Source organism: Prionailurus viverrinus, chromosome A1 (genome assembly GCF_022837055.1).
Source record: "Prionailurus viverrinus isolate Anna chromosome A1, UM_Priviv_1.0, whole genome shotgun sequence".
Classification (NCBI taxonomy): Eukaryota; Metazoa; Chordata; class Mammalia; order Carnivora; family Felidae; genus Prionailurus; species Prionailurus viverrinus.
Window position 1 is genome coordinate 10976318 of NC_062561.1, and position 26405 is coordinate 11002722.

At 41.7% G+C, this 26405-nt stretch overlaps 1 protein-coding gene across 1 annotated transcript in view; it reads left to right on the plus strand.

The window, feature by feature from the left end:
* Positions 1-21543, plus strand: part of RXFP2 (relaxin family peptide receptor 2) — a 59981-nt gene extending 38438 nt beyond the window's left edge. The window contains exons 11-19 of the mRNA XM_047855291.1: positions 1958-2029; positions 3468-3539; positions 6872-6943; positions 7055-7126; positions 9037-9108; positions 11721-11950; positions 12562-12972; positions 16464-16682; positions 21181-21543. Of these exons, the coding sequence (XP_047711247.1) occupies positions 1958-2029; positions 3468-3539; positions 6872-6943; positions 7055-7126; positions 9037-9108; positions 11721-11950; positions 12562-12972; positions 16464-16682; positions 21181-21440 (1480 nt within the window). The 3' untranslated portion in view covers positions 21441-21543. The remainder of the gene's footprint in view (positions 1-1957; positions 2030-3467; positions 3540-6871; positions 6944-7054; positions 7127-9036; positions 9109-11720; positions 11951-12561; positions 12973-16463; positions 16683-21180) is intronic.
* The last annotated feature ends 4862 nt before the right edge of the window (positions 21544-26405 follow it).

Genomic DNA, 26405 nt, shown 5'->3' on the forward strand with positions numbered 1-26405 from the left:
CTTACAGGAAGGAAAACCCATACCCTGGCCAGGCTCCCGCTCCCTCACTTGCCACCAGCAGGGCGATCGCTCGCCAAGTCCTTGCTGCTATACTTGTGAAGTGTGAAAAACACTTGTTCCCATCCCACCGAGCAATATTTGGGCTTTTAAGAGAATACAGTGTTTACTCTTTTAGCCACAGTATTTTCAGAGGGAAAAAAACTATCAAGTTCCTACCAGACCATCTGGATGGGTATAAAACAGGATTTAAAAGGAAATGACACACGACTGGCGATTTTAGCGTTAACGTGAGAAATGTTCACAGGCGGCAAAACAGCTATTGTCATATATGGGGAAGATTGTAAGAAGCGGACTATAAAAAGGGGTTAGGAGACTTGGCAGGAAAGTCTCCTCTTCCTCATTCCTCCGCACCGCTGGAAGCCGTAATGTCAGAGCGCTCCTGGGAGGGTCCCTGATCACGTAGGATGCCGCTGTCACAAAGGATCGCAGGCAGAATGTCACAGCTCCCGCGCTCCTCAAACAACACGAGGCCTTGTTAGGACCTCAGTCCTTTTTTTTTTTTTTTCCTTTTTTTGCAACGACGTGGATGGAGCTAGAGGGTATGATGCTGAGCGAAATAAGTCAGTTAGAGAAAGACACATACGATACGATCTCACTCATATGTGGGATTTAAGACACAAAACAAATGAGCAAAGAAAGAAAAAAAAAACAAGAGAGAGCGACAAGAAACAGACTCTTACCTACAGGGACCAAACTGATGGTTACCAGAAAGGCGGGTGGGGGGAGGGGATAAATAGGCCAAGAGGACCAAGTAGGGGGGACCTTTGTGATGAGCACCAGCTGTTGTATGGGAGCCCTGAAGCACCTGAAATGTTGCACACCTGAAACTAATATAACACTGTATGTTAACTATACTCGATGAAAAGGCCTCAGCCCTAGAGTAGCAACGGGACGGAGTCCAAGAGTCTGCATTTCTCAGCAGTTCCCAGGTGACGCTGAGGGCTGTCCCAGCCACCTTGGAGCAGCGCTAACACTCAGCATCGGGGTCTCAGAGGCAGAGCAGAAAGAGCGGTTGCGGTCATCAGGCAGAGGGATCCAGATGCCTGACTCTGGGATTTAGTATCTGGACGATGATTGTGCCTGAGTGTCTCCTTAATCCAAAATAGAGACAAAAGTATCTACCTGCGGCCAGGAAAGTGAGAATGGAAGGATCTATGACGCATGGTTTAGTGTCCAGACTTTAGATAGAGAGACGTCTGAGTGAGAAGGTCAATTCTACTGCTTACCAGCTGCGTGGCCAGAAATTAAGTGAATTCCCAACAGCCTCACTTTCCTTATATGTTGGGGGGAGGGATAATACCAATTTAGCAAGAGCACGATTATGCACTGAGAACAATATCTGACACCATAAAAGTCTAATAAATGTAGTTGCCACTATTATGGTGGCAATATTATAATTAATAGCATGGTATCTGGCACAGAGAGAAACACTCACTAAATGTTGAGCTGCCCTTTCCCTCAATTTTATTAAGCTCTAATATTAATTGGAAGGGGAAAAGAAGCACAATATTAATTATATTAACCTTGTAATAATTGGGAAGAAAGCATAAACACTGAAATGAAGTAAAGAATAAAGTTCAGGGATGCCTGGGTGGCTCAGTCGGTTAAGTGTCTGAGGTCAGCTCAGGTCACGATCTCGTAGTTCATGGGTTCGGGCCCCACGTTGGGCTCCATGCTGATAGCTCAGAGCCTGGAGCCTGCTTCGGATGCTGTGTCTTCCTCTCTCTCTCTGCCCCTCCTCCACTCATGCTCTGTCGCTCTCCGTCTCTCAAAAATGAATAACCGTTAAAAAAAATTTCTGTAAATGAAGTTCAGAACTGTTATGGCCACGAAAAGCACCTCCAGACATGTGATTCATGCAAAAACATTAAAAATATCTTTCCCCCGTGCATTTTAGGGATTTGGAAGGCAATGGAATAAAATGTCTTACGAATTCCACCTTTCTGTCATGCAATTCACTCACAGTGCTGTAAGTATACAATGGAAATTAGTGAACAAGGGGAAACTCGATAGATTTGGAAGTCAAAAGAAAACACTGACAAGGAATTTTAAAATAGTCTTTTATTTACAGCCTCGGTCTGGAACTACACTCCTAGAAAACGCACCCATGGGTTGATGGATTTTGACGGTGGGCCTAGCCTTCAGTTGAGCTGCCCAGCAGCTAGGTCTCCAGCTGTCCCCCTTCTTGCTGAGGGCAATTGTTATTTCACTGCATCCTCTCAGCTGAGCCGAGCTGGTGTCTAACCCCGTGATAACCAAGGAAATGAGATCATGTGTGAGAAAATGCTTAGCTCTACAATGAGTGCTTACTGCCAGGGGCACTTATCCCTTGATGTCTGTCGCTCTCTCTAAAGAAAAAAAAAATGATAATTTTACTCTTTAGGGAAGAATATCTAGTGTATTCTGATCTGCCAAAGATTCTGATTGGTGATTTGGATTGCTGATTGTGTTTTTTTTATTGGGCGGGGGCGGTGCCCATGGGTTGGTTACGCCACATTTGCACTGGTGAAAAAAACACAAGAATTTTGCTTTCGTTTTAACCAATAGTTTTCCACGTGTAGTAAACAGTAATGTCTGGTGGTTGCACAGGTGGTTGGAAAAGAAAAATTGGAGTATATTCATTTGTAGTAGTCTAACCACTGTTTTTTTTTTTTTCACCAAACTAAGAGACGAGGTTATTGCCAGGCTACATATTTATCAGTCAGATTACAGACCAGCATATTGAATGAGAAAAGAGGGGCTATCCCACTCAGAAGATGCAAATAGTTGACTCTTTTTCTCGTGGGTAATGAGAGAAAACACTGGTAAACTCAACAAATTACCTTGACACTTTCTATTTTACAGCCCCGTGTAGCTTTTGAATCACTGTCATACTCACGAGCTCGCCTCTGTAGGGCAGGTAGCTGCCAACCCCCTCTTTGTACTGGAGGTCTTGAAGAATTCCATTTCTAGACAAAGGAAATGTAAAACCAGTGCCCTCACCACCACCACATTTAAAATCCATCTGTGGCCCCATGGGTTCAAGCTCTGTTCTCTCTGGCCTTCTCCTAAGGAATATGCCTTACACAAGGCAAACCCCGCTCTAAGTATTAACGGGGTCGAAATCTGACATCACGTGTGTGTTGGGAAGTAAACGCTTTCTGAAGCCATCAGAATGGAAACCAAATGCAGCCTTAGAGACCACACTCAGCCCCTCACATTACCTATGGCTAGCGTTTCCTGGAGAGAACACGTAGATATCCTCGGCGAGAAACTCCTGCCTTGTGCTCCACACCAGATCACGCCTCACTTTGAGACTTCACAGGAGGCCTTGAGAAATCACACGCGGATCACGGGCATCTCCCAATGAGGACTGATTCTTACCGCAGACACAAACCAACAGTGCTGACTCTCACCATGTCTTACAGGTTTCTGCCTAGAAATCAAATTGATTTTGTTCCAGAGAAGACATTTTCTTCATTAAAAAATTTAGGAGAACTGTAAGTAGCATTGTCTACTAGGAAAATAGGATTGCTTCTTCCAAGATTATAAATTTAAATGACTAGTGAGGCTTCTTTTTCACTAGTGGCAATCAAATCCTGCAGACGCCCGGATATTCCAAATCAATTAAGAAAACCAACATTATCCTAAAGCCAAAAGCAAATTAAAATTAAACAGTGGGCTTAATACGGATTTAGCCTACGCTAATTTCTCTGCCTATTTTCTTTGGGTGATTTCGTGTGTGTGTGTGTGTGTGTGTGTGTGTGTGTGTGTATGTGTGTGTGTGTTTTAGAGCAAATGGGCTTTCTGTAACTCCGTAAACTCAAGGATCATTATCTCTAATGGCTGGCGTATAGTTAACTCTCAGTAAATGCTTGCTGAATGAATGACTGCAATAATATTAATCATGACTGAACAAAGGAACAAAGATGCTTATTATCCCTTGAGAAATTATGACTTCTAGAGCAGATGAAACAAATACTAATGTCTAGAATGATCAGGCTTATTGAAAAATGTGCAGAGAGATCATGGAGCTTTTTCTGTTCAAATATATGTTTTGTAGAGCTAAAACTTTTAAAAGCATCTGCCTTGCGATTAATTCACTGCTACCCACATAATTGTGTGTCATTGGAAGTTAAAACTCAGTCTGTTACATTATAATTAGTGGCGATTAGGATACAGAACTCCTCCTCCTGATCTGAAGCCTAAAAAATGGAAATGAATTTCTTAATTAATCTCTCCCCCCTTCTTTATACCTTGCTCTGACATACAGAAAGGACTGGGGGAAATAACTCAGTAAGAGTCACTTGAAAACGAATTCATGAATAATTAAGATAATTCAATCTCATGTAGAAGTATCACAAACCAAATGCGCATATATTTACTAAGTGCCTAGTATGTGAAAGACACGGATTAGAACTACAAATATTGTCATTCTATGGCACAAAGTGAAAGGCAGCTCCCTTAGAATTGCTCATTCTTCCTCATGAGGCTTTAGGGGTTTGCTAGGGATTTGGGTTACAGGGTGGGGCAGGTGAACAGCCCAGGACGAACAGGAGTGATGTTTTCGGTACAAACTTAAGGAGATGGTGGTCCGGAGTTCGTATTTTGAAAACTATTCAAATCCTCCTTTTATCCTACACTTTGGCAGAGCTCCACCCACCCCGGCCCCCCCAAAAAAGAGCCATTAGCTTGCTTTGTGAAAGACCACCGATAATTCATTCCAATCCACTAGTCCCCAGTAAGTGGAAAGAAATTCAGAAGTTTACAGAATTAAGTTGAACAAGGTATTTTTAACTCCTCAGTTTACAATAGCGTTAGATAATTTTCCTGAGCCATTGTGACCACAAACGCTGCCTGGAGAGGAATCAAACAGGCTTAGGGGAGGCCACTAAAGCCCTTTCCCCTACGAGACTGTACTTTGTTTTTCAATGTGACCCTTAGCAGGATGTTTTCTAGCTGTACAAGACATCATCGTCTCGCTGTGTGGTCACGCTCTCGCTGACCCATGCATGCCTGTGGCTGTCCTTCTGTGCTACAACCCTGGGGTTCTCTGCTCACTTACAGCTCCTCAGATCAGAATTTTCCAGCTGGCGGGATGTCTACACTTGGGTATCATGACAGCTCCTCAAAAGCATCTGTTACAATTAATGTATAGATGACTCTTACCCCCCTGTCAGCTTCTTCCCCTGAACTTGCCATCTTAGTGGTATCAGCATCCTTCCTGGCAGCCAGGCTCAAAGCCTCTTCCTTTCTTTCCGACCCTCATGACGCTTCATGTCCCAACGGACTGTGAGCCCTGGCTGTGCCCCCTTAAGCCCTCGTCTTCTTTCACCTGGTCCAGGGTCAAAGCCTCCTGCCTGGTCTCCATCCTTTTACTCCTTGACTTTCCACGCTTCTGACAGAACTGTCTTCCCATAATGCAGAGCATAGTTTGCCCCTGTCCTTCTCCATGCTCTCACTCCTTGTTGCTAGCTCTCAATGTTAATGTTCAGAAGAATCACAAGGGATCCTGGCTTTAAATGCATGTTACCAAGCTCCCCCCACTCAGAGATTATGAAGTGTTAGTCCTGCTGGAGTGGGCACCAAGATAGTCCTTTGAGTGGGCACCCAGGATTTATAAGCATCTTCCTTGGTTCTGATGCCTGGGCTATGCTCTGGGAAGTACCGCCTTGGAATCTGTTCAGGGCCCTTTCATTTTGTCTCCGTGCTTATTTCCAGGCTCACTTCTTCTACATCTCCCCATACTTTCCATCCTTCACCCACGCTGGGCTATTTACCAACTAGAGAAGATGTCATCGAATTCCAAGTTTCTGTTTCTCTGAGCCTGGTTAACCCTCACCTGAAAAGCTGTTCTTCTATTCCGCCTATGAAAATCATAAAGCTTTGTTCACACAGTTCCTAATTTCCAACTCGTTCCTCTGTTTTCTTTTGTCAGTAGGTCTGTAATAGCACCTGCTTCATTCCGTCCTTGTTTTATAATCTAGTTGCTTATTCTAATTGTAAGCTTCTTTAGAAAGATATCTAAGTCTTAAGTTATTTGTAGCTCCCACCTATCCATCCATCAACAGCTCCAAAGCATCAAAAATAGATAAAATCTTTTGTTTGACTCTTAAGCAATTGAATGTCTGTTTCACTTCTCAATACCTTCCCTGGTTCAGAAGCATATTTTGGACTCTTAAAGATTCCTGATTCCTTCTGATCCCAGATAATCCTTTTCTACATTCTCTAGAAACACTTTGCCATGATTCTTCATGGATTGGACGGTACTGTGATACTTTGTTCTAAAATTTTAATTTCCTTAAAAAATAGTACTATAACAAAATAGATTTAAAATGCATGAACTTATCCATTCAAGACTATCTGGGGAGATAATATGTGGCCAATACCGTCTTAGTTGGAATGCAAAGTAAGTAAAGGCAAAGGTCTTGGCCTCAGAAAGCTTCTGATAGAGTTGGATAAATAAGATATCGCATACTTGAACCCAGGAGGAATCACAAAAACAAATGAATGATCGAAGTGTACAAAGAGTACCTGAAACAGAGGAAATTAATCAAAGTAGATATTGAAGCCAGGTTGGGAATGTGTTGGAGAGGGACTGAGAGGAAATTCCAGACAGGAACTGCATGAGCAAAATGTCACACGTCTGAAATGATGAAAAACATATCCATTTGGCTGACTCACACAGCCCTGTTTTGTAACAAGTTATCAGGATGGTTAAATTGGATCCTATTTTCTGTTACGTCAAATGGGATGGTGATAATTGTGAAGAGTAATACCCATGTCATTTATTTCCAATGTAATTGCTTTGGGTTTTCGCTGTCATCAACAGGGACCTGTCTAGCAATATGATAATGGAGCTACCAGCCCACCTTTTTCAAGACCTGAAGCTTCTACAGAAACTGTAAGTTCTTCTTCCCACCCGCCATCATCAGATTTAAATGGCAACATCTTGAGCTTCCAAAATAATAACATCCTGATGCTTCTTTCCTTCCTCTTTCTAATGGTACAAAAGGAATCTGTCGTCCAATCCTCTTTTGTATCTCCACAAGAACCAGTTTGAAAGTCTTAAACAACTTCAGTCTCTGTAAGTGAAATATAACAGTATATTGATTATCATTTGAGTGGATATATTTTGCTTAGAACCACGTTTATTTTTAAATGGGTACTTTATGCAGAGAGCTCTTAATCTGAGCCCATGCCATCAGACAATTGTGAGTATCATTGTTACCATCACGTATGTGCTGAAATGACAACAAAGCCACCTCTTTTACCATTTAATCTGTTGCAAAGACCATTTCTGTGTCTGAAGCTACATGTACCGGGTTCGTGTGGAAAAATATCATCCTACAATTTTCCCGAAGAATTACATTTTCAGTAGGTTGGTTACTGAACTGTTGGTAAAAAGCAAATTATATAAGACTTGCCTGCTTTTTCCTTTCCCATTTGCTACGACAGTCTACTTGACATTGGTCTACAGTGCATGCTTTTTCTATTTCTACCAGTAAAGAAAAAAATATCCTAGCAACATGAACATTCAGACACTTAATGTTGCTTCATATTTTAAAATTTCAAACATATTAGTGTCAAGAACTCTGCCAGTTCTCCTTTGAACTTCCTCATCCCTTTTCTATGAACAGCCATTGTTGATTCAAATTTGTTTTTACACAGAGAACATATGCATTACCTGATCTCAGCCTAAAGCCTTCGCACATTTAATTCTAAAGTCTAATTCTTAACATCACTTTTTCTTCTTGCTAAATAATTTTCTTTTGGCAATTAATGCCAGATTTACGTTCTCTTTCAACATGCTCTGTCTCATTAGTAAGCATCCACCGATGAAAAAAGACTTTCCTCATTTTGTTTGAAGATTCATTGACATATTGATTCCACAAACATTTGCCAGCCATCAACTTACCTGTAGCGCTGTCTTAGGCATCCAAGATATAATGACCTCTGCCCTTTTGGAAACTATCGGCTATGAACCAAATGATCAAATAATCCATGTAGAGCTAAAACTGCGGTAAGTCCAGGAGAAAGCCAGAGAGAAAAGAAAGAAGAGGGAAACAAACCCTCTAAAAAGGACTCGAGTTTCCTGCAGCACGGGCCCTGTGATGATTCTGGAGTATAATTGTTCCGCTAGGTTTCATTTCTGACTGCCAAAGAAAAGGCAGTGCTATGAAGGAGTCAACGGACAAGGAAACCTCAGAACCATGTCAAGAAATCCCTCCTCAGATCAAGCAAAAAGAAACTGAGTGAGAATCAGACAGCTTTCAAAAATAACCATGAAAAGTAAGAGGCTTCTGTCTTTTTAGATTTTCCTCTCTCCATCTGTTTCCTGAGAACATGGCAGGTTCCCTTAATTCATGCCACCCTAAAGAGTCTTCAAAGAATCCGTATTTGAAGAAGCTTCTGGATAAGTGAGGAGTATAGGAGTTCCCACTGCAGCCCTCTGAGGACATCTCACGGGGTCTGGGAAGGAAAGGCATTATACTTCCCACTACTATCTTAGGAACGCTTGTTCAGAGTTGGAGCCCTGCTTACCGCTTCCCTGGTTTTCCACCCTAAAGACCCATAGGCCTGGAAGAAACAACTGCATTTGAATCCAGGCCCCCACAAAAGTCACTTCAGTGATGTTCTCAGATTGGAACTACCAGCTCCTGTCAAACCCTCCACAACTCACATGTCGTGGTCCATAAAACCAAACTGTGCAGCCAATTTCATGATCACACTAATCACCACTGCCATTTTTAAATCAAAGAAACGCATGAAAATGTCTTATTAGAATTAATTGTGCACTTCAAGTGACAAAATCAGCTCCAACTTACAGAAGGCATAAATAGAAATAGCAATCTTCTAAGAGAGTTTCCTCTAAAATTTCCATCCTGATTTGAACTGGTAACAAGACTTTGAAGCATGGCATTTAGGATAGGACAAAATGCGATTATTAAAAAGTTAAGCCCTAAAAACATGAAACCTATTGTGCATGTTTTCCAGAGACCTGGAAAGGATAGAGATTCCAAATATAAATACGCGGATGTTTCAACCCATGACGAATCTTTCTCACATGTATGTATGTATGAAAGAGTGGAGAAGTAAGCATGGTGAAATCTTGCCAATGTTCTAGTGTAAACTGTCTAATGTATCACTGCAATGTGTTTGTATGCAAGAAAAGTCTTTTTATTGAGAACTTTTTAATTTTGTCACCTTTGGTCCCTGTCAAATAGAGTTCAATATTATGATGTGCCGACATGAATGACACTTCTCCCTGGAAACACGCTGTTTATCCAATTGAGGTCCAATAAGAGATCAGGGTACCAGAATGCCACACATTACACAAGATGAAGCCACTGGCTAAATGGTACTCAGGAGACCTGGAAACATTAATTCACCTCACATGAATGAGCAGTCGGCTGCTCTAAGATTTGAGCCCTTAGGAAGAAAGGTGCTATATAAATTCCAGGTGTTGTTACTGTTACTAAGTGCACTACAAAATGGAGGTAATTAATCTTTATAGTAGTTTTTGATAAGTCACTTTAATATATTTGGCTAAAGTGCACTGTGTAAGTTGTGTTAATATATGTGTTTATGACATGATCATTTCTTTACCAGCTGTATAATCTCTGTGTTCATGATTTCAAAAATTAACCCTTGTTATCCACAACAGTAGGGAGGATTCGATGTAAGATTACAAGTTGGGTGCAGCAAATGGATGGAATGGTTGGTGTGAAAGTGCTCTTTTGGGAGAACAACATGTTTATGTCTCTGCAGTAGGTGTGACTACTAAAAGACAAATATTTGACGCGTATCCACATGGCTTTCCTAATTTCCCTTTCTGTGGCACCAGTAGATACACATTTAATGAGGCGATTATTTCCTTGTTGCAGGCAGAATGTGAGGTCCTTTTAGAACAGAGAAATTCACCCTTAATAGAACATGATGGAGAAGGTGCTGCTTAAGCTATGAACTTCGGGTTGAGGTCAAGAAGGGCCCAACAATGAACAGAAAATGTATTAAGTTAGTTGCTTCTCTACTGAGTGATCTATTCTTCTTTCACCTTCCTCGTCCACCATTTATTGAAACACGTCCACCTCATAGTCCCCAACACTTTCTGCCAGCCAGTGCCTTGGTCACAGCAGGAGGAGAGATTGAATGACCAAGACCTTAGCTGGCTCTATCTGAAGGCAGCAGACATGATGGAATCTCCTTTAAGAATCTCCTTGAAGGCTCAGAGGTCAAGTCAGGTGTGTGCCAGGGACTCCAGGCAGGGAGAAGATAAAAAGAGAATTTATACATCAAGCTCCTTGAATCGGATAGATGATGTCAGGAAGCTAGGCTCTGAGCTACTTGGGGGCAGTGATTGCCCCCTATTTCTCTACCTGACCAGCCCAGCACTGAATTATCCATCATTCACTTGCTCATCTAGGAAGTGGCTAGAGGAGGGCTTCCCATGTGTCAGGCCCTGTTCTAGATCTGAGAACACAGGGATGAACAGGAGAGAGAAGTGTCTGCCTCACGGAGCTTCCGTTTAGCTTTGGGACCCAGAAAGCGAACAAATAGTTAACACAAACTGTGAAGAGAAGCAGAGCAAGATGGAGGGTCAGAGGGAGGATGTAGATGGTTCACGTAGAAGTCAGAGGGCTGGGACATCTGAGCAGACCAGAATGAAGGGAGGGAGCAGGCCTGGCGATATCTGGGGGAAGAATCTTCCAGGCAGGGGGATCAGCAAAAGCACTGCAGTGATAAGGGGGTGAGCCTGGCTTGTTTGAGTTTGGGAAGAAAGACAGGGTTCCCCGGGTGGAACTAGCAATGAAGGGAAGGAGGTGAGTGGGTCCGGGCATCCAGTCTTGAGGGGCCTTGAGGCCGCGGCAAAGGAAAGCTTCCTTTAACTCTGTAGTCTCAAAACTGAATGGAGAGATGGTTAAAAAAAAAAAAAAAAGGCTTAGACAAAGAGAAATGAACTAAAAGAAGTTGTATGGGGGGAAAAAAGTCTAAATACACAGGTTTAGGGAGCAGCAGTAAGCCAAGTGACCTCCCAGTTCAATCACGTGAAGCTTCCACACACCTAGGTCACAAATACCTTGATCACAAACAAGCCTGTATTTTTCTCTAGAAACTGCGTAAGCCCTTTCAGGCTCTGGTGAGAAATCTGCTTCCTCTCCTAGCTCCCGTGAGTCTGAGGTTTCCGAGTCTCAGAGACTCTCCCTTCCTGCCAGTGTCAGGGGAAAGGAGGCTGGGTAAGTGAGTGTACTTAAACTGAGTACCAGGCAGGAATGCTTTCGGCGAGGTCCTTGACATCCCCGACCCAAGCCCCCGAATGTTTGCTACAGATCAATGTAACAATGACAGTTTGCTTTTTACCATACCCTAGAGAATAATCCAGGAAATTAGGAAGAAATAGAGTCCTGGAGACTTCACATTCTCATGTCCTCACCCGACACATCTCGGTCAAGCCACAGAATTTCTATGCCCTTTAGGCTCTTTGTCTTTCCAAGAAGAACACTGCCCAGAGTAACGTAATATGTAATGAGGAAACACTCTAATTGCATAATCATTACTAAACAAAGATAAACACACCTAGTGAAGTTGCCTCCCTGAGAGAGCAGCAGCTCTGCTAGGATGGCAACTATAGTTTCTCTGTCATTGCTGTAAAGTGACTCTTTTTTTCCCTTTGAATTTAGTTATTTCAAAAACTTTCGATACTGCTCCTATGCTCCCCATGTCCGCATATGTATGCCCTTGACTGACGGCATTTCTTCATTTGAGGACCTCTTGGCTAACAATATCCTCAGAATATTTGTCTGGGTTATAGCTTTCATAACCTGCTTTGGAAATCTTTTTGTCATTGGCATGAGATCTTTCATTAAAGCTGAAAATACGACCCACGCTACGTCCATCAAAATCCTTTGTTGTAAGTATGTTTCCTACCTAAATGGATTTAGGATGTCTTCTGTGACCTGAGCACTAGATACATACTGGCCTTCAACAAAGGCACTTAGTACGGATTAGATAAGCTAGGCATTTTTTTCTCTAAGTATGAACTACTGTTCTCTTTGGCTTTCTCTTTTAGATTGCATGAGTTTGCAGTGATCCAGCATTCACCGCTGGGGGTTATATCTTGGAAATGGGGTAACAGGGAACTAATGAATCAACAGAAAGATTATGGAGGACAGGTTGTGGGTTACAAACTAAGCTCAGTTTGCCTTCAATTACAACAGCACCCATGCTCCTCGAGCCCAGAAAATTATTCTCTTTGTTAACTAGGCGAGTAATACTTATCTACTGTTTGAAAACTAGCTTCCCCCACAAAACTTACCCCCTCACACACACCACCATTTTTAAAAATTATAAAACAAAGACCCAGTAGAGAATTTTAGAATTGGACATTTTTTGTGAAGTCCATTGGCTTTTAGAGACTGCTGTAGTGTAGGTGTTTATATTAGTTCATTTAATACAGGATGAAGGAAGCAGACACTGAAATGTTGGGAACTATCAACATACAATGTATTGATTCCTTAACAGGTGCAGATTGCCTGATGGGTGTTTATTTGTTCTTCATTGGCTTTTTTGATATAAAATACCGTGGGCAGTATCAGAAGTATGCGTTACTGTGGATGGAGAGTTTACAGTGCCGCCTCATGGGGTTCCTGGCCATGCTGTCCACCGAAGTCTCCGTCCTGCTGCTGACGTACTTGACTTTGGAGAAGTTTCTGGTCATTGTCTTTCCCTTCAGTAATATTCGTCCTGGAAAATGGCAGACCTCGGTCATCCTCATTTGCATCTGGATTATGGGATTTTTAATAGCTGTGATTCCGTTTTGGAATGAGGATTATTTTGGAAACTTTTATGGAAAAAATGGCGTGTGTTTCCCACTTTATTATGACCAAACAGAAGATATCGGAAGCAAAGGTTACTCTCTTGGAATTTTCCTAGGTAAATTATATTTTTCACTTTCTGGGCCAACATAATTTTGATAGAAATATCATATATGTTTTTGTCCTTTTCAGAAAGTAAATGAATATACTCAAGACTGTGTCCTTTTTTAAAGAAAAATTCTTGGGACGCCTGGGTGGCGCAGTCGGTTAAGCGTCCGACTTCAGCCAGGTCACGATCTCGCGGTCCGTGAGTTTGAGCCCCGCGTCAGGCTCTGGGCTGATGGCTCGGAGCCTGGAGCCTGTTTCCGATTCTGTGTCTCCCTCTCTCTCTGCCCCTCCCCCGTTCATGCTCTGTCTCTCTCTGTCCCAAAAATAAAAATAAAAAACGTTGAAAAAAAAATTAAAAAAAAAAAAAAAAAGAAAAATTCTTACTGAGTATAGTTTTTATTAAACTTTTTATATAGAGATTTAGTATGGGAAACAAAAACATACTGTCAGGATCTCTGGATTATTTTTTATTATCTGTAAGACCCTTTGATTTTCACATTGTGACTATGAGCTGGAGGAAGTCTAGGTTAGTACCTTGACCTGTGACCCCATCAAGTTATCTGAACTCATCTTTTTTTTACAATCTAGATATGAGTTAAGTAAATAATAATAATAAAATTCTGGAAACTCACTGACAGGAGATTATTGGAATGGAAATACCAAGAAGGTTTATTGCCTTTGGTAAATGCAGCTCTAAAATCAAAACTGGAAGAGTGCTTAATAAAACTGCTTTCCGTTTTTCTTAATTCCCTCTAATTTTTAAGAAAAGAAGATCCTACCTTCTCTGGAACAAAAGTGAATGAGAAGTGGAGCTCTTTAAGGTTAAAAAAAAAAGACATTTGTTTTTGTCTAATAGGTATCCCTGCTGTTTAAAATTAAGACGATTTCCATATCATTTCTTTAGAGCAGTGTTCTCATCTTAATTCCCCCTTCTCATCTTTTCCCCTCTCTAAGTGGTCGATAAGCTCTATCATCCTTTCTTTCTCATCAAATGTTTTTTTTCATCAAAATATACCACTGCCTTCTATTTCTTCCAGTCTCTACCTACCATCACCTTCGTGTGAAACCTCACTACCTCAACCCTGAAGGGCTTATTACATTAGCCCTTACTAGTCTTTTGGCCTCAGGGGCTTTCTCTCTTCTATTAACCTGTTCACTCCCTGAGTATCAAAAAGGCCTCAGCTCTGAGACCTTCAATGACTCCCTGCTACTGCCAAGGTCAAGTGTACATTAGTCACTTAAGATACTTCACAAAATCGCTCTAACCACCGGTCCAGCTCTTCTTCATGGATTCCTTTTCTTCCTCTGAGAAATATACCTTCTTAGCACCATTTTAATAATACTCTTCACGTACGACCCCGTTCTATCGCTATTTTTTCATGGACGTTGTAAGCTGTTCCTAGCATAGATGCACTTCATAGAGACCCCTCCTAACACACACACGCATTCCGCTCCTTTCCATTCACTGATTCATCAATGATTTATTAAGCACCTGCTATAGGCCAGGCACTCTTTTGGACACTGGAGACACAACAGATCAGCCCTCACAGACCTACCACCAGAAAGGAGGATGAAGACAAGTAAACACATTCTTATGTCACAAACTGACAAATGCCACGAAGGAGGAGAACTGGATGTTCTAGGAGGCCCCAAATCTGAGCACCGGGGAAAGCTTTCCAGTAGGAATGAATCCAAATCCTTAGGCCCAAAGGATAAGGAAGGATTAACCAAGTGAAGTCTGTTCCAGGAAAAAACATAGTGGAGGTAGAAGTCCAAAGCCAAGGAACAGGCCCAGATGAAAGGCCGAGAAGTTAGGTGTGGCTGGATCTTATAGTTAAGGAGAGTGGGGTAAGATAGCACCTGTGATGTATTCTAGGTAGATCAAGAGACGCACACGCACACACACACACACACACACACACACACGCACACACACTCATCATCATCATCCCCTATATACACTTGGCTTACCTGTGAGAAGAGTCCTAGAGCCTTTTTTTCTCTTTAAAGAATATACAAATACACAGTTTTGAAATCAATTCTTTATTTTATTTTATTTTTTTTAATTTTTAATTTTTTTTTTCAACGTTTATTTATTTTTGGGACAGAGAGAGACAGAGCATGAATGGGGGAGGGGCAGAGAGAGAGGGAGACACAGAATCGGAAACAGGCTCCAGGCTCTGAGCCATCAGCCCAGAGCCTGACGCGGGGCTCGAACTCACGGACCACAAGATCGTGACCTGGCTGAAGTCGGACGCTTAACCGACTGCGCCACCCAGGCGCCCCTCAATTCTTTATTTTAGAATGGAATAAGATTTAGAGAGACGTTGCAAGGACAGTAGCTTCCATTTACCCCTCACCTAGTCTCCCCTATTGCTAACATCTCACATCCCTATGGTGCTTTCAGAACACAGGATTTTAATCCTTCCTGTAAGTCTGTTTTCACAATTTGTATTATAGGATCATCGTTAAAAGTCATTACCTGTTATTCTTAACTAAAGTTTCTGACAAGAGGCCTAAGATAAACCAATTTTATAAAATTCTATTGAATGGCTTTGTTATGAGATTCTATGGAATGTGAAATGTTTTGGATGAAAACAACAGAACACTGGGAATTTATACAATTCTCCCCTAGACTTCACCCATCTTACACATAGTCTAGATTCTCAGATGAACATTTTTTAAACAACTTCGAAATCGTATGCATGTTTTATGCTCACAGTGAGCAATGTGATAATTACTCTTAGTATTTTTATTCCAGCAAGAATATAACAAAGTGACTAAGAAGTCAGCATTATAAGATAGTGATGTTAAGTGAGAAGTTGACCCTATAGTGAGAATATATTTGACCCTAAAAAATCATTCGTACAGTTGATTTTTTTTCATTTTTTTCTTCTCTTTTTTCTTCTAAAACAAGCCTAAAGGGTTCTGAATTTTAGTTTAAATTACTGTAAGCTCTCTGAAAAAAAAAAAAAAAACAAAAATGCATTCTTGTTCTATGTAATATTTTTACTTAAGACCAAAAACCATGGGAGATAATGTTTTGGCTATTATCTTCTTGATATTCCAAGTCATCTTGTTCCTATTTATAAGATAAATAAATGGGGTCATGTTTATTTTTTGAGATAATCAGATGATTACAGTAATTCCTTCAGATCTGAATTTGCGGGGACTGAAAAATGAAAATAGCTTTATTCTGGCTTTCAAAAAGCTAAAATTCACCTCATGCTACACCTAGATCTGAATTTCAGAGGCCTGAAACTCTTTATAAAGGGTTTGTGTGTTTCCAGTATCTTTTTGATCCGACAAACCCAATTCTTTTAGCTTGTTGCAGCTGAGAGCCTTGGATTCAGGGTTTTTAGCTGATCGCCACTGGACCCATACAAAAATATCCTTGGAAGTACAGCCTAAGGAGGCGCCATAATGAACATCTATGTAACACAACACTTTTACTGTTGATTTATACACCCGAGATGTTAAGAGCTGTGCTTTTCCCAACAGGTGTGAACTTGCTGGCTTTTCTCATCATTGTGTTTTCCTATATTATTATGTTCTGTTCCATTAAAAAAACTGCCTTGCAGACTTCGGAAGTGAGGAATCATGTTGGAAGAGAGGTGGCTGTTGCAAATCGTTTCTTTTTTATAGTGTTCTCTGATGCCATCTGCTGGATTCCTGTATTTGTAATTAAAATTCTCTCCCTCTTCCGGGTGGAAATACCAGGTCAGTCCCTTCTATTATTCCCAAGTACATTGTGCTTTCTTTAGCCCCTTGGCAAGACCAGAATACAGTGAGTTACATATAGTAAATTCTCTGTAAACACCTACAAACAACTATTATTTTCCTTAATATTTTATAGTCTGTATTCTAAGACAGTAACTGGGTAGTGGTGCAATCCAGACAAGGATGATAAGGAAACAGGACTGAGAAAAAAAACGAACACTCAGCGTCTCGTTTCTATCTGAGCTAGACAGTGGCTCTTAACCAAGAGTACACATACAAAATCAAAATATACACAAAAAGCCCAGGTTCCACTCTGGGCTTCTGGATTTCATCTACAGGGACAAAGAGCTACACGCAGGTATTTTGGAAAAGTTCTCCATGTGCCCACGTGATTCTGAGGCACACACCCCTCCTTAAGAACCACCAGTTTATTTCACGGTCCTTGCCGTATGGTTGTCACTCTAGGCTCCGCTCTAGGGTGTTAGATGTTTGGTGGAATGGGGTCTCCCACCCACACCCCTAGTTCAACCAGAGGGAAAAAAAACCTTTCATTACTTAGGTTTTTATGCGAACCCCTTTCTGGGACTTAGAAATCACAGTCATCGAGGGGCCACCTGAGCTTTGGCCTGACTCCCAGGAACACGGGGTTTCTACTTGGCGGGGGGGGGGGGGGGGGTGCTCATCCGGGGCAGAATTGTATCTGTTCATCTTGGCACCCCAGGGTCAAGCATGGGGTGGATGCTTCGGAAGCGCTTATAAAAGAGTGATGAATGTCCAGGAAACAAGCAGCTGTAATGATTTCTGTCCCTCTGGCGTGTGCATGGCAGTCATGGGAGGTCTTGTCAAGTGCCTCACTGCGAAACGGCACACAACACCCACAGCTTCCACTTAACCTGTCAGTTTAGACTGATCACAAGGCAGATGCTAGGTGTGAAAGTGCAGATCAAGAGAGACATCACGGCTGACTACTTGGGAACTTTCACTGAGTGGCGAGAGCAGATGCCTTAAGAATGCATGTGCCATTGCTTGGGGAGACTCAGCTGCATGTGAGTGAGGAGCAGAATTACTTAAATATTAATGGTCACCGCTGAGGAACTTGATGAACCATCCAGTATGCGACAGCGTCCTGGACAGTTCTATTTTTACATCCTTGCATTCCGAATTCAACAGGACTAAAATGTCCGTGGGCCTCCATTGCTCATGGAATAAAATCCAAGTGCTGGGATCGGCATTAAAAATCACCTCCCACCCCGCCCTCATGTATTCTGTCATCCAGGCTCCACTCTAGAGTGTTAGATGTTTGTTGGAATGGGATCTCCCACCCACACCCCTAGTTCAACCAGAGAAAAAACACTTTCATTAGGTAGGATTTTATGTGAACTCCTTCCTGGGACTTAATAATCCATTCGAATTATTAGGATTTTTTCCCTTCTGTACCTTTTTGATGTCTTGACATTGCTGAAGATGTTTCCTCCACCTGGATTATATTCTCAACCTGTAGGACTCGAGCTTCCTAAATACCCCTGGTCATCCTTCAAGATTCAATCCAAATACTCCCTCTCCCATGGTACCATTCTAGGTCCCTCTCCAACCCACACCCATCTAACCCAACTGCTTAAATGTCTGTGGCATTTTGTTTGCACTTCACGTATTAACCTCATCCGAGCTGCCTCCCACCGGTGTTATTTATTTATTTTTTTTTATGTGTTCATTGCTCCCTTCAGATTATAAGCTTCAGGACGATAGGGACCATATGTTGTTTATCTTTCCACAAGTGGTTTTTTTTTTTTTTTTTTGCATCATGTTATTTAATAAATGCTTCTTTAATGAAAGATGCTGAGCTGGTCTGAGAGTGGTGGAACAGGGTGGGAGGGGACTGTCTCATCAACCTCCCAAACTTCTCTTTCCACGCCTTGTGATGCCCTCCCCCACCCCAGGCACTTGCTTGTTTTTGATGTGGGAGGAGGCAGCCTTGCGTGGTGATAAAAGGACCAAGCGAGGCAGGAGTCCTGGGTTTCTGTCCTGATCCCGCCGCTGACCAGTTGAGGAACTGGAGGCAGATCACCTCACCTCACCGAGATTGTTTTCATATGGCCTCTCAGATTCTTTCCAGTTTTCATATTCTGTGAGCCTGTCAACTCCTTGAGGCTTTTCCTCTGTATTACTCTGCTTGGACTGCCATAACAGAGTAACACAAACTGGGTGGCTTAAGCGATAGAAATGTATTTTTTCACAGTTCTGGAGAGCTGGAAGTCCAGAATAAAGTGTCAGCAGATTTCTGCTGCAGCCTCCCTCCTTGGCCCTCCTGCCTTCTCACCCTATCCTCATGTGGTCTTTCCTCTGTGCGTGCACCCATAGTATCTCTATGTGTATGAAAGTTTCCCTCTTCTAGGAACACCTGTTAGATTGGAATGAGGACCAATCTAAATTATTTTAACTCAATGGCAACTTTAGAAGGCCGTCTCCAAATGCAGTCACATTCTGAGGTCCAATACATGAATTTTGGAGCACACAATTCAGCCCATAACACTGTCTGATTTAGAGTCAGGGGAGGTCTGGTGATCAAGATGTTTTGGTATCTGAGAGCCACAGGAGTAGTCATCATCCTTGGAGAGCCTACAACATTCCAGATCATGATAGGAAACTAGAATGGGAAAAAAAATGTTTTGTGACAAACTTATTTGGCCCACACATCAGTCTTTCTCTACATTTATAGCTCAATCCTTTGAGGTCTGTCTTGAACACCTGGGTGGACCTAACAGAGTAGTCTTGACCGCATTTGACCAAGCCCCTTCTTGCTTGTCTGACTCCCCAAGTGTTGTAGGAAATGCTGGACTCATTGACTTAAACCCATCCTGTCCTCTTCCTCCAAGAACTCTGGGGTGTGCCCCACCATGGCATGTCACTGACAGTACATGCGGTCAGCCCAAAAGATAAGCCAGCTTTAGCCCTCCTTTCTCAGAAGTCACCTGCTGACCTTACATTAATGAGTCACCCTGAGACTGAATGGGAAGTCTCATTCTTGGTCACAATTTCCTCTGGGAACACAACAGACAAAAAGCCACTTTTTTTTTTTTTTTTTTTGGTTTGGTTTTGATTTCAATCATGCACTGTCCATACTATCTAATTTTAAAAAAATTCAAGACACGTAATGTAGTATTATGAAACCTTAATAAATCTGAGTTATGCTAAATATAGCTATTTTTCTTCCATATTCTTTCCAGTTCAAAAAAAATAAATAAGGACAAGAAAGAGAAGATGGGATAGGAAAAGAGGAAGGCAAATACAGAAAAAAAGAGAAGGGAGGGGATAACAGGAAAGCAGGAAAAAGAGGAGGGGAGGTCAGATAAGCAGTCAGAAGAAATGGGAAAGAAAGAGAAGAAGAACAGAAAGGATGGAAGGAACAAAGCAGGGCAAAGAAGAACAAAGAACAATGTCTAAAGGATAAGAAAATTGTGAGATGGGGAGGGAAGAGAAGGAGACAAGGGAGAGTGACAGGGAATGTATCCTTGGCCTTACCCTCCGGGTCTTCACCTGAGCTGGGAGTTCTTTACACTTTTGAAGGTGTAAGAGGAGGCAGCCTAGTATAGTGGGGTCGCAGAATTGCAGGTGTTAGTGCTGAAGAGGGACGTCAGCAGAGCTGCCGACCGTGGCCCACCCAGCCCCCCGACTTCGATCAAGTAAGTTATCATCAGCCCCTTTCACAGGTAGGGTAGTTGAGGTCCAGGGAGCTTAGGTGATTTGCCCACAGTCCTGTAGCTCAACGACCCTAAGAGCAGGCTGCGTGCAAGGGGGAAAACACACTTCATCCTCACCAAGTGCGTGATGTATTCGGAAAGGGCACAATCATCACAAACGTCTACTCACAAGGAAGTTTTGTGGCGTCTTTCCCTCCGTATTCTAATGAGCGTCTGTAAGGCTTCACACAGAAGGATTGATTGAGTTGGAAGATGTATTCTCGTTTGCTCGTCACATCTTCAGCCTCCACTCTGAAAAGGATGGTTGGAATACAAGGGCGGGACAGTTAGGCCTTGAGGAGCGAAGTGAAGACCGAGGTCCCATCTGAGACCGGACCAGATATTTCCTGAACACTGATCTATTGATTAAGAAGTATTTTGTCATTTTCTTACATATCTATAAAGAAAAGCAATAAAGACAAGAAAAATACATCATATATAGATATAGATATAGATATAGATACACACACACATATATACACTTACATCTATGAAGTGTTTTTTTTTTTAATATATTTCCTCTCAGTTGGCCTCCCAACAACCTACCAAGTAGTTACTGAAATTCAAAAATTTCTGAATGGTAGGACCTTGAATTCATAGGTCCTCTGCTCCTCCAACAGAGAGGGTCTCAATATGGTGAAAGAAAACTGTCATAGGAAGCCCTCCCCAAAGGAACATTGACTACAAACCGTTACGGGCTATTTGTGTCTGTTTAAAATTTCCGCGTCATGACATTTCCCACGTTTCCTTTCCCTCTCTAGGCACAATCACCTCCTGGATAGTCATTTTCTTCCTTCCGGTAAACAGTGCCTTGAACCCCATCCTCTACACTCTCACAACCAGCTTTTTCAAAGACAAGCTGAAACAGCTGCTGCACAAACATCGGAGGAAATCCATTTTCAAAACGAAGAAAGAAAGTCTCTCGACATCCATTGTGTGGACGGATGACTCCTCCGCGCTTAAACTTGGCGTTTTGAGCAAGATAACCCTCGGGGATGGTATAGTGAAGCCAATTTCCTAGCAATGGTTTTGGACCCCCGGACTTCCAGGGGACTACCTGTAAGAAAAGGACAGCGTTCGGAACATGCTACCTGCAGTGCTTTTCATCTCCCCCAAAAGCAAACCTTTCTGCACAGAGAGCACAGCAGAGTGACTTCTGGCACTGCGTTCCGATGGCAGTTCTACTTAGCCGTGCGAAGAACTGTACCTGTGGGTTCTGCTCGCTCTCGGCATTTCGGAAATGCACTAGCGAAACCACACATAGTAGGCTGATGGGCCGCCGATCCGCAGCTGGTCGACACTACCCCCCTGCAAGGGAACGCCCCGCACATTGGCACTGCATGTCTGCTTCGGAGTTGAATTGCACCGTCCATAAAATAAAAACATTCATGACACCTCATTCCAGGGTGGCCATCGTCACATCTCTCTCTTTGCTTTTTCCACGTCAAAGGAAATCATCGGCATCCTGCTGAACTGAGGGCAAAGGATTTCTGAGACGTTCGCCCGCCTCCAGCCTCGCCCTCTACGCCGGTGGCATAGAAACTTTGAAAGCACATCTTTACACGAGGCTGTTGCAGCCAACAAAACGGCAGAGAGACAGAGACTAAGCCTAGTACCATTCACCCTCTTGGCTGCTATTTAGTGTCAGCAGAGTTGAGATCGCAAACAAGATTATTTTTCTCGAGATTGTCCAGGCCACGAAGAAAAATTGGACACCCCAGCGGCCAAAACTACATTTTAATCTCTTTCAAGGGTAATTTCTTTAAAGTAGCGTCCCTACGAAGTTCTGTCTTCATAAAACACACGGATGAGATGTGTTAAAGAGGTTTAAGAATAGTGGTTTGATTGGGTCCGTTTGCTTACTCAGAGAGATTTCACTCAAAAAGGCCAGTAAGTTTGGACTTGAGTTTTGAAAATGTAAAGTACTTGTGAAGGCCTGGATGTGTCGTTACCATGAAAGCTCATATGTGAAAAACAATCAGGTAAATAAAGTTATATTTTGCATTTGTCCATATTTTATTTTATGTTTGAAAAAGACTACAGAGCCTGTTTATTGACTATTACCATGTTTCTCCTGAGAGAGAGTATAGCCAGGAAACACAGCACCTCAGTCAACAAGCACATCTTATGTTTTTCTCTTACCCCTTTTTCCAAAGCATGAGGCAATAACTGAATGTCTTTACTGCCCTCTTCATTCTGAGTTCCTTTAATGAGTAGAATCTAAGCAGCTGACCAAGAACTCCAGACTACCTCCTATCATCTAATAGCATCCAGGAAAGAATCCCAGAGTTCATGTGTCACGGCAGTTCTGGTAATTTACTTGTTATTGCTTAATAGTGACTAAAACCATCGTTTCAACCAAGTGAAATATCTTTTGCATCAGTGAAATCTTTCTGAGGATTCTGCAGATAATGTTCCTCCCCATTAAGTAGGCTGCCCTTTTCCCTTATGGTTTCAAACTTTTCTCCATCTTGTCTCCTCACTATGATGAGTTACTTCCTGACACGTTTCCTGAATTTGCTGACATTTTACTAAACGCCCTCTGCCGGTCCTTGATCATCAGATGATTTATTTCCTAATACATTTCCCAACATCAGGAACATAAATAAGGACTAGACCCTGAGCCCAGGGTATTGCAATCTTAGCACAAATGTGTGTCTCCCTTTCTTGAAAAGCGTGAGGGGTGGGCCATGAACCAAGCATCTGGGAACTGTGTTTGTGAATGTCTGCGCTCTTACTGTTAAGTAGTAGACATGAGAAACACAAGGTCAGGTGCATCAGGGAAGTTTTCACAGAAAAAATGGAAGCTATATATTGGTTAGCAGCATGCTAATGGATAGTATAGAATTGAATTCTAATAGCTTAGTGATTTACGGCCTTATTCTGCACTGCTACATAAATAGAAACCTGTAAGAAATGTTTAATTTTAGCAAATAACAGTCTTTTATCTGGATGGAGTGAGGTCTTTGGCGTTGTTAGACTTGTTTTCTAAACCCGATGCTTCTGTGTGGGTATGAAAATACTACTTCTGTTCTTTAACCACTTCCCATGACAACATAAACAGCAAATAAACGTGACTTGAGAACATAAGAGGCCATAGACTGCGCCATCTCTGAGTAAGAGAGAATGAGGGCAAATTACCCAATCCGCATCTCCATCATGTGCCTGTGTATTACTGACATCTGGTATTGAAATTTAAAAAATATATATATTCTAAGAAATGAATATGGAACCTCAGATAAGTGTACCAAAAGGGGGTACATGGTTATCTGCGTTAGACATAGCTAAGCTTACTTACATCACTTTGTTTCATTCTTAAGGTTTATTTGTAATCAAAATTAAAATAGTTTATGCCCACTGCGGTTGCTGAAATAGACCCTGGTGACCAGGAGCTCTAAGTGGGGTTACACATAGCTGAGCTTTAGCTCACAGGTAGTAGTTTCACACCTCACCATGTGCCTCAAATCCTCAGCTCCATCCGGCCTGGTCTCTACAGCATCAGAGAGCCACAAAAGCAGGGCCATCACCCCAATGTTTTTCTCTTAAGGGTGACCTCGGTGCCAGATCAAATGAGTATCTGGTAACTTGCGATGCAGATACTCATGCTATGTTTTCAAGAATTTATCTCACCCAATACGATTCTTCACTCTGCTTTACCATTCTCAAGTTGGGAAGCAATGCAAAGATCCAGAGAATGTACATGATAGAAATGAAAACTGGTGAAGTGTCACCAATCATACGCTCCCTATAATTTTACATATGCCCCCAAGGGAGGTCTGAAGTAAATGGATCTTCCAAAAGTAACAAGGGATACACGTAAGACATATTTCTTTTTAGTTTTTTCAATGTAGCGTAAATGGGCGTATGGTTCTATTTAATAAATAGCCTTAGGTAACTTTACTCAAGAAACAAAGCATGGAAGATAAATATTTGTGTTTTCTTATTTCCTGAAAAAGAAAAAGAAAGAGTGATTGTAAAGATTTCTCCTTATATTAATCTGTTTATATGTCAGTTGTCTGATAGCCTGTGAAAGACAGAAGATGCATTTCTAATAAAGATAATGTTTATTTCTGAACCAGAAACATAAAATGTAATCAGAATATTCTTTGTTGTTGTTGTTGCTGTTGTTGTTGTTGTTGTTGTTGTTGTTGTTGTTTTGAGTATTCTTTTAAGTGGTTTTTCAGTAGGAGACCTTGAAGTCCTTGAGGTACACTTCCTAAAGCCCTATAAGCTGATTGAAACCTATACGAAATGTATTTCATTTAGAATAGTCTTCAGGATACTCTCCACATGACACATATGGAAGAAATCAATTACAAATAAAGAAATAAAAAACAATAAGGCCACCTGACAAAATTGCGGATCCAGAGATGGGTATCTCATGCCATCTCAACGGTCTGGCCCCAGTCCATGGTGACACTTCTTATCACTAGGACCTGAAAAAAGCATAACTGTTTTGAGTCATAAGCTCACAACTAGTTTGGATACAAAAAGAAATTATTTCTGGACTGCCTGGGACCCCATAAAACTTTCACCTGTTTCCTGATTTTCTGAATTCATGATGTTAGAGTATTTGATTCAGTAATGATTTGCAATGGAAGCTATTATATACTTTCCTGCTACAGACAGTATATATTTAGGACAAAGAAATACAGAGTCAAAACCAGAAAGCTGGTGCCATAGTTCGAATTCAGTCATCAACTACTTATAAGTTCTCAGACAAATGCCTTTAAATCTCTTCCATTCTCTATAACTGGGCTTCCTTAGGACCATCACACAAACTGATGGCCTATCCCATTTTGGGGAAGATCTATAATGTGGATTAAACCTCTTCCTGAAGGTCCATGTGGATTAAAAATCCAAAAGTTTACATAAAATTCAAGGATTATCCAATTCTCAGTTTCCCTGCGATATTACAAGGTCTCAGAAAGAATCAATGCATGGGTCAGTGCAATGTTCAGAAATCCTCTTCTGGCGAAAGCTTACAGGGCCCCCATTCTCTTATGGAAAGAACACTGAGGCAAAGCCTCAGACAGTGACTCTTTCCTAAGATGTGGAAGATTACAACAGTGTAGCAGTGAGTACAACTTAAAAATTAGGTGACCTAATGCTAGAAAAATCTAGGAATGCAGACAGTGATGTAATTAACAAGTAACCATTTTAATTGACTACAAGTCATAAACTGGTCTCTTCATGTAAGTGTATAAATAGGTCTACTATCACCTACATTATTCTGGAAAACACATAAATGCACAGGTATGTCAAGCACTTACGACTGGGATTATACCCCATATACTGGGGGTAAAGTGTTGTTAGGGTAAAGACATAACAACATACCCAATTTCCCCACAGAACCAAAATACAACACGTGGTTCTTGACCCAGGATTGATCTCTGCCTCAAACCTTGCACCATCAGCCTTGAACTCCCTCCCTTTATCATCAACCTCTCTTCTCCACTGGCCCTTTCTGTTCAGCTCACAATGCTCCAATTTCTCATATCTAAGACCGACACTAGCATCTGTCTGTTTTTGCCTTCTCTTTATGACTAAACATTTAGAAAGGATGGTAAACTCTTTGTCACTGGTGCTTTGACTTCTCAACAACGGAATGTCTCTACCCTCACCACACCATGGAGGCACTGCTCCTTGAGGTCTTAATGATAACAGCCCAATGGACAGTTTCTTTTCTTTAACTATTTCATCTCTCTGAAGAATTTGTCACTGACAACCACTTCCTCTTCCAAATTCCTTTCTTAGAAGGAAGGACATCATTCTTTCCTATTCTACACTACTCCACTGGCTCTCCCTTCTCACATCTTTATGAGTTTCCTCTTCCTCCACCTGCCCCCATAAACTTGTAAATAAGTTTCTGGGGTTTTATTCTTGGCTTCCTGTTCTTTGTCCTCCTTAAATCCCTCCCAGGCTTCAATCTCTCCATGGCTGTCATAGATAAGTAAATTAATTTTTAAAGCTCACGTAAAAATAA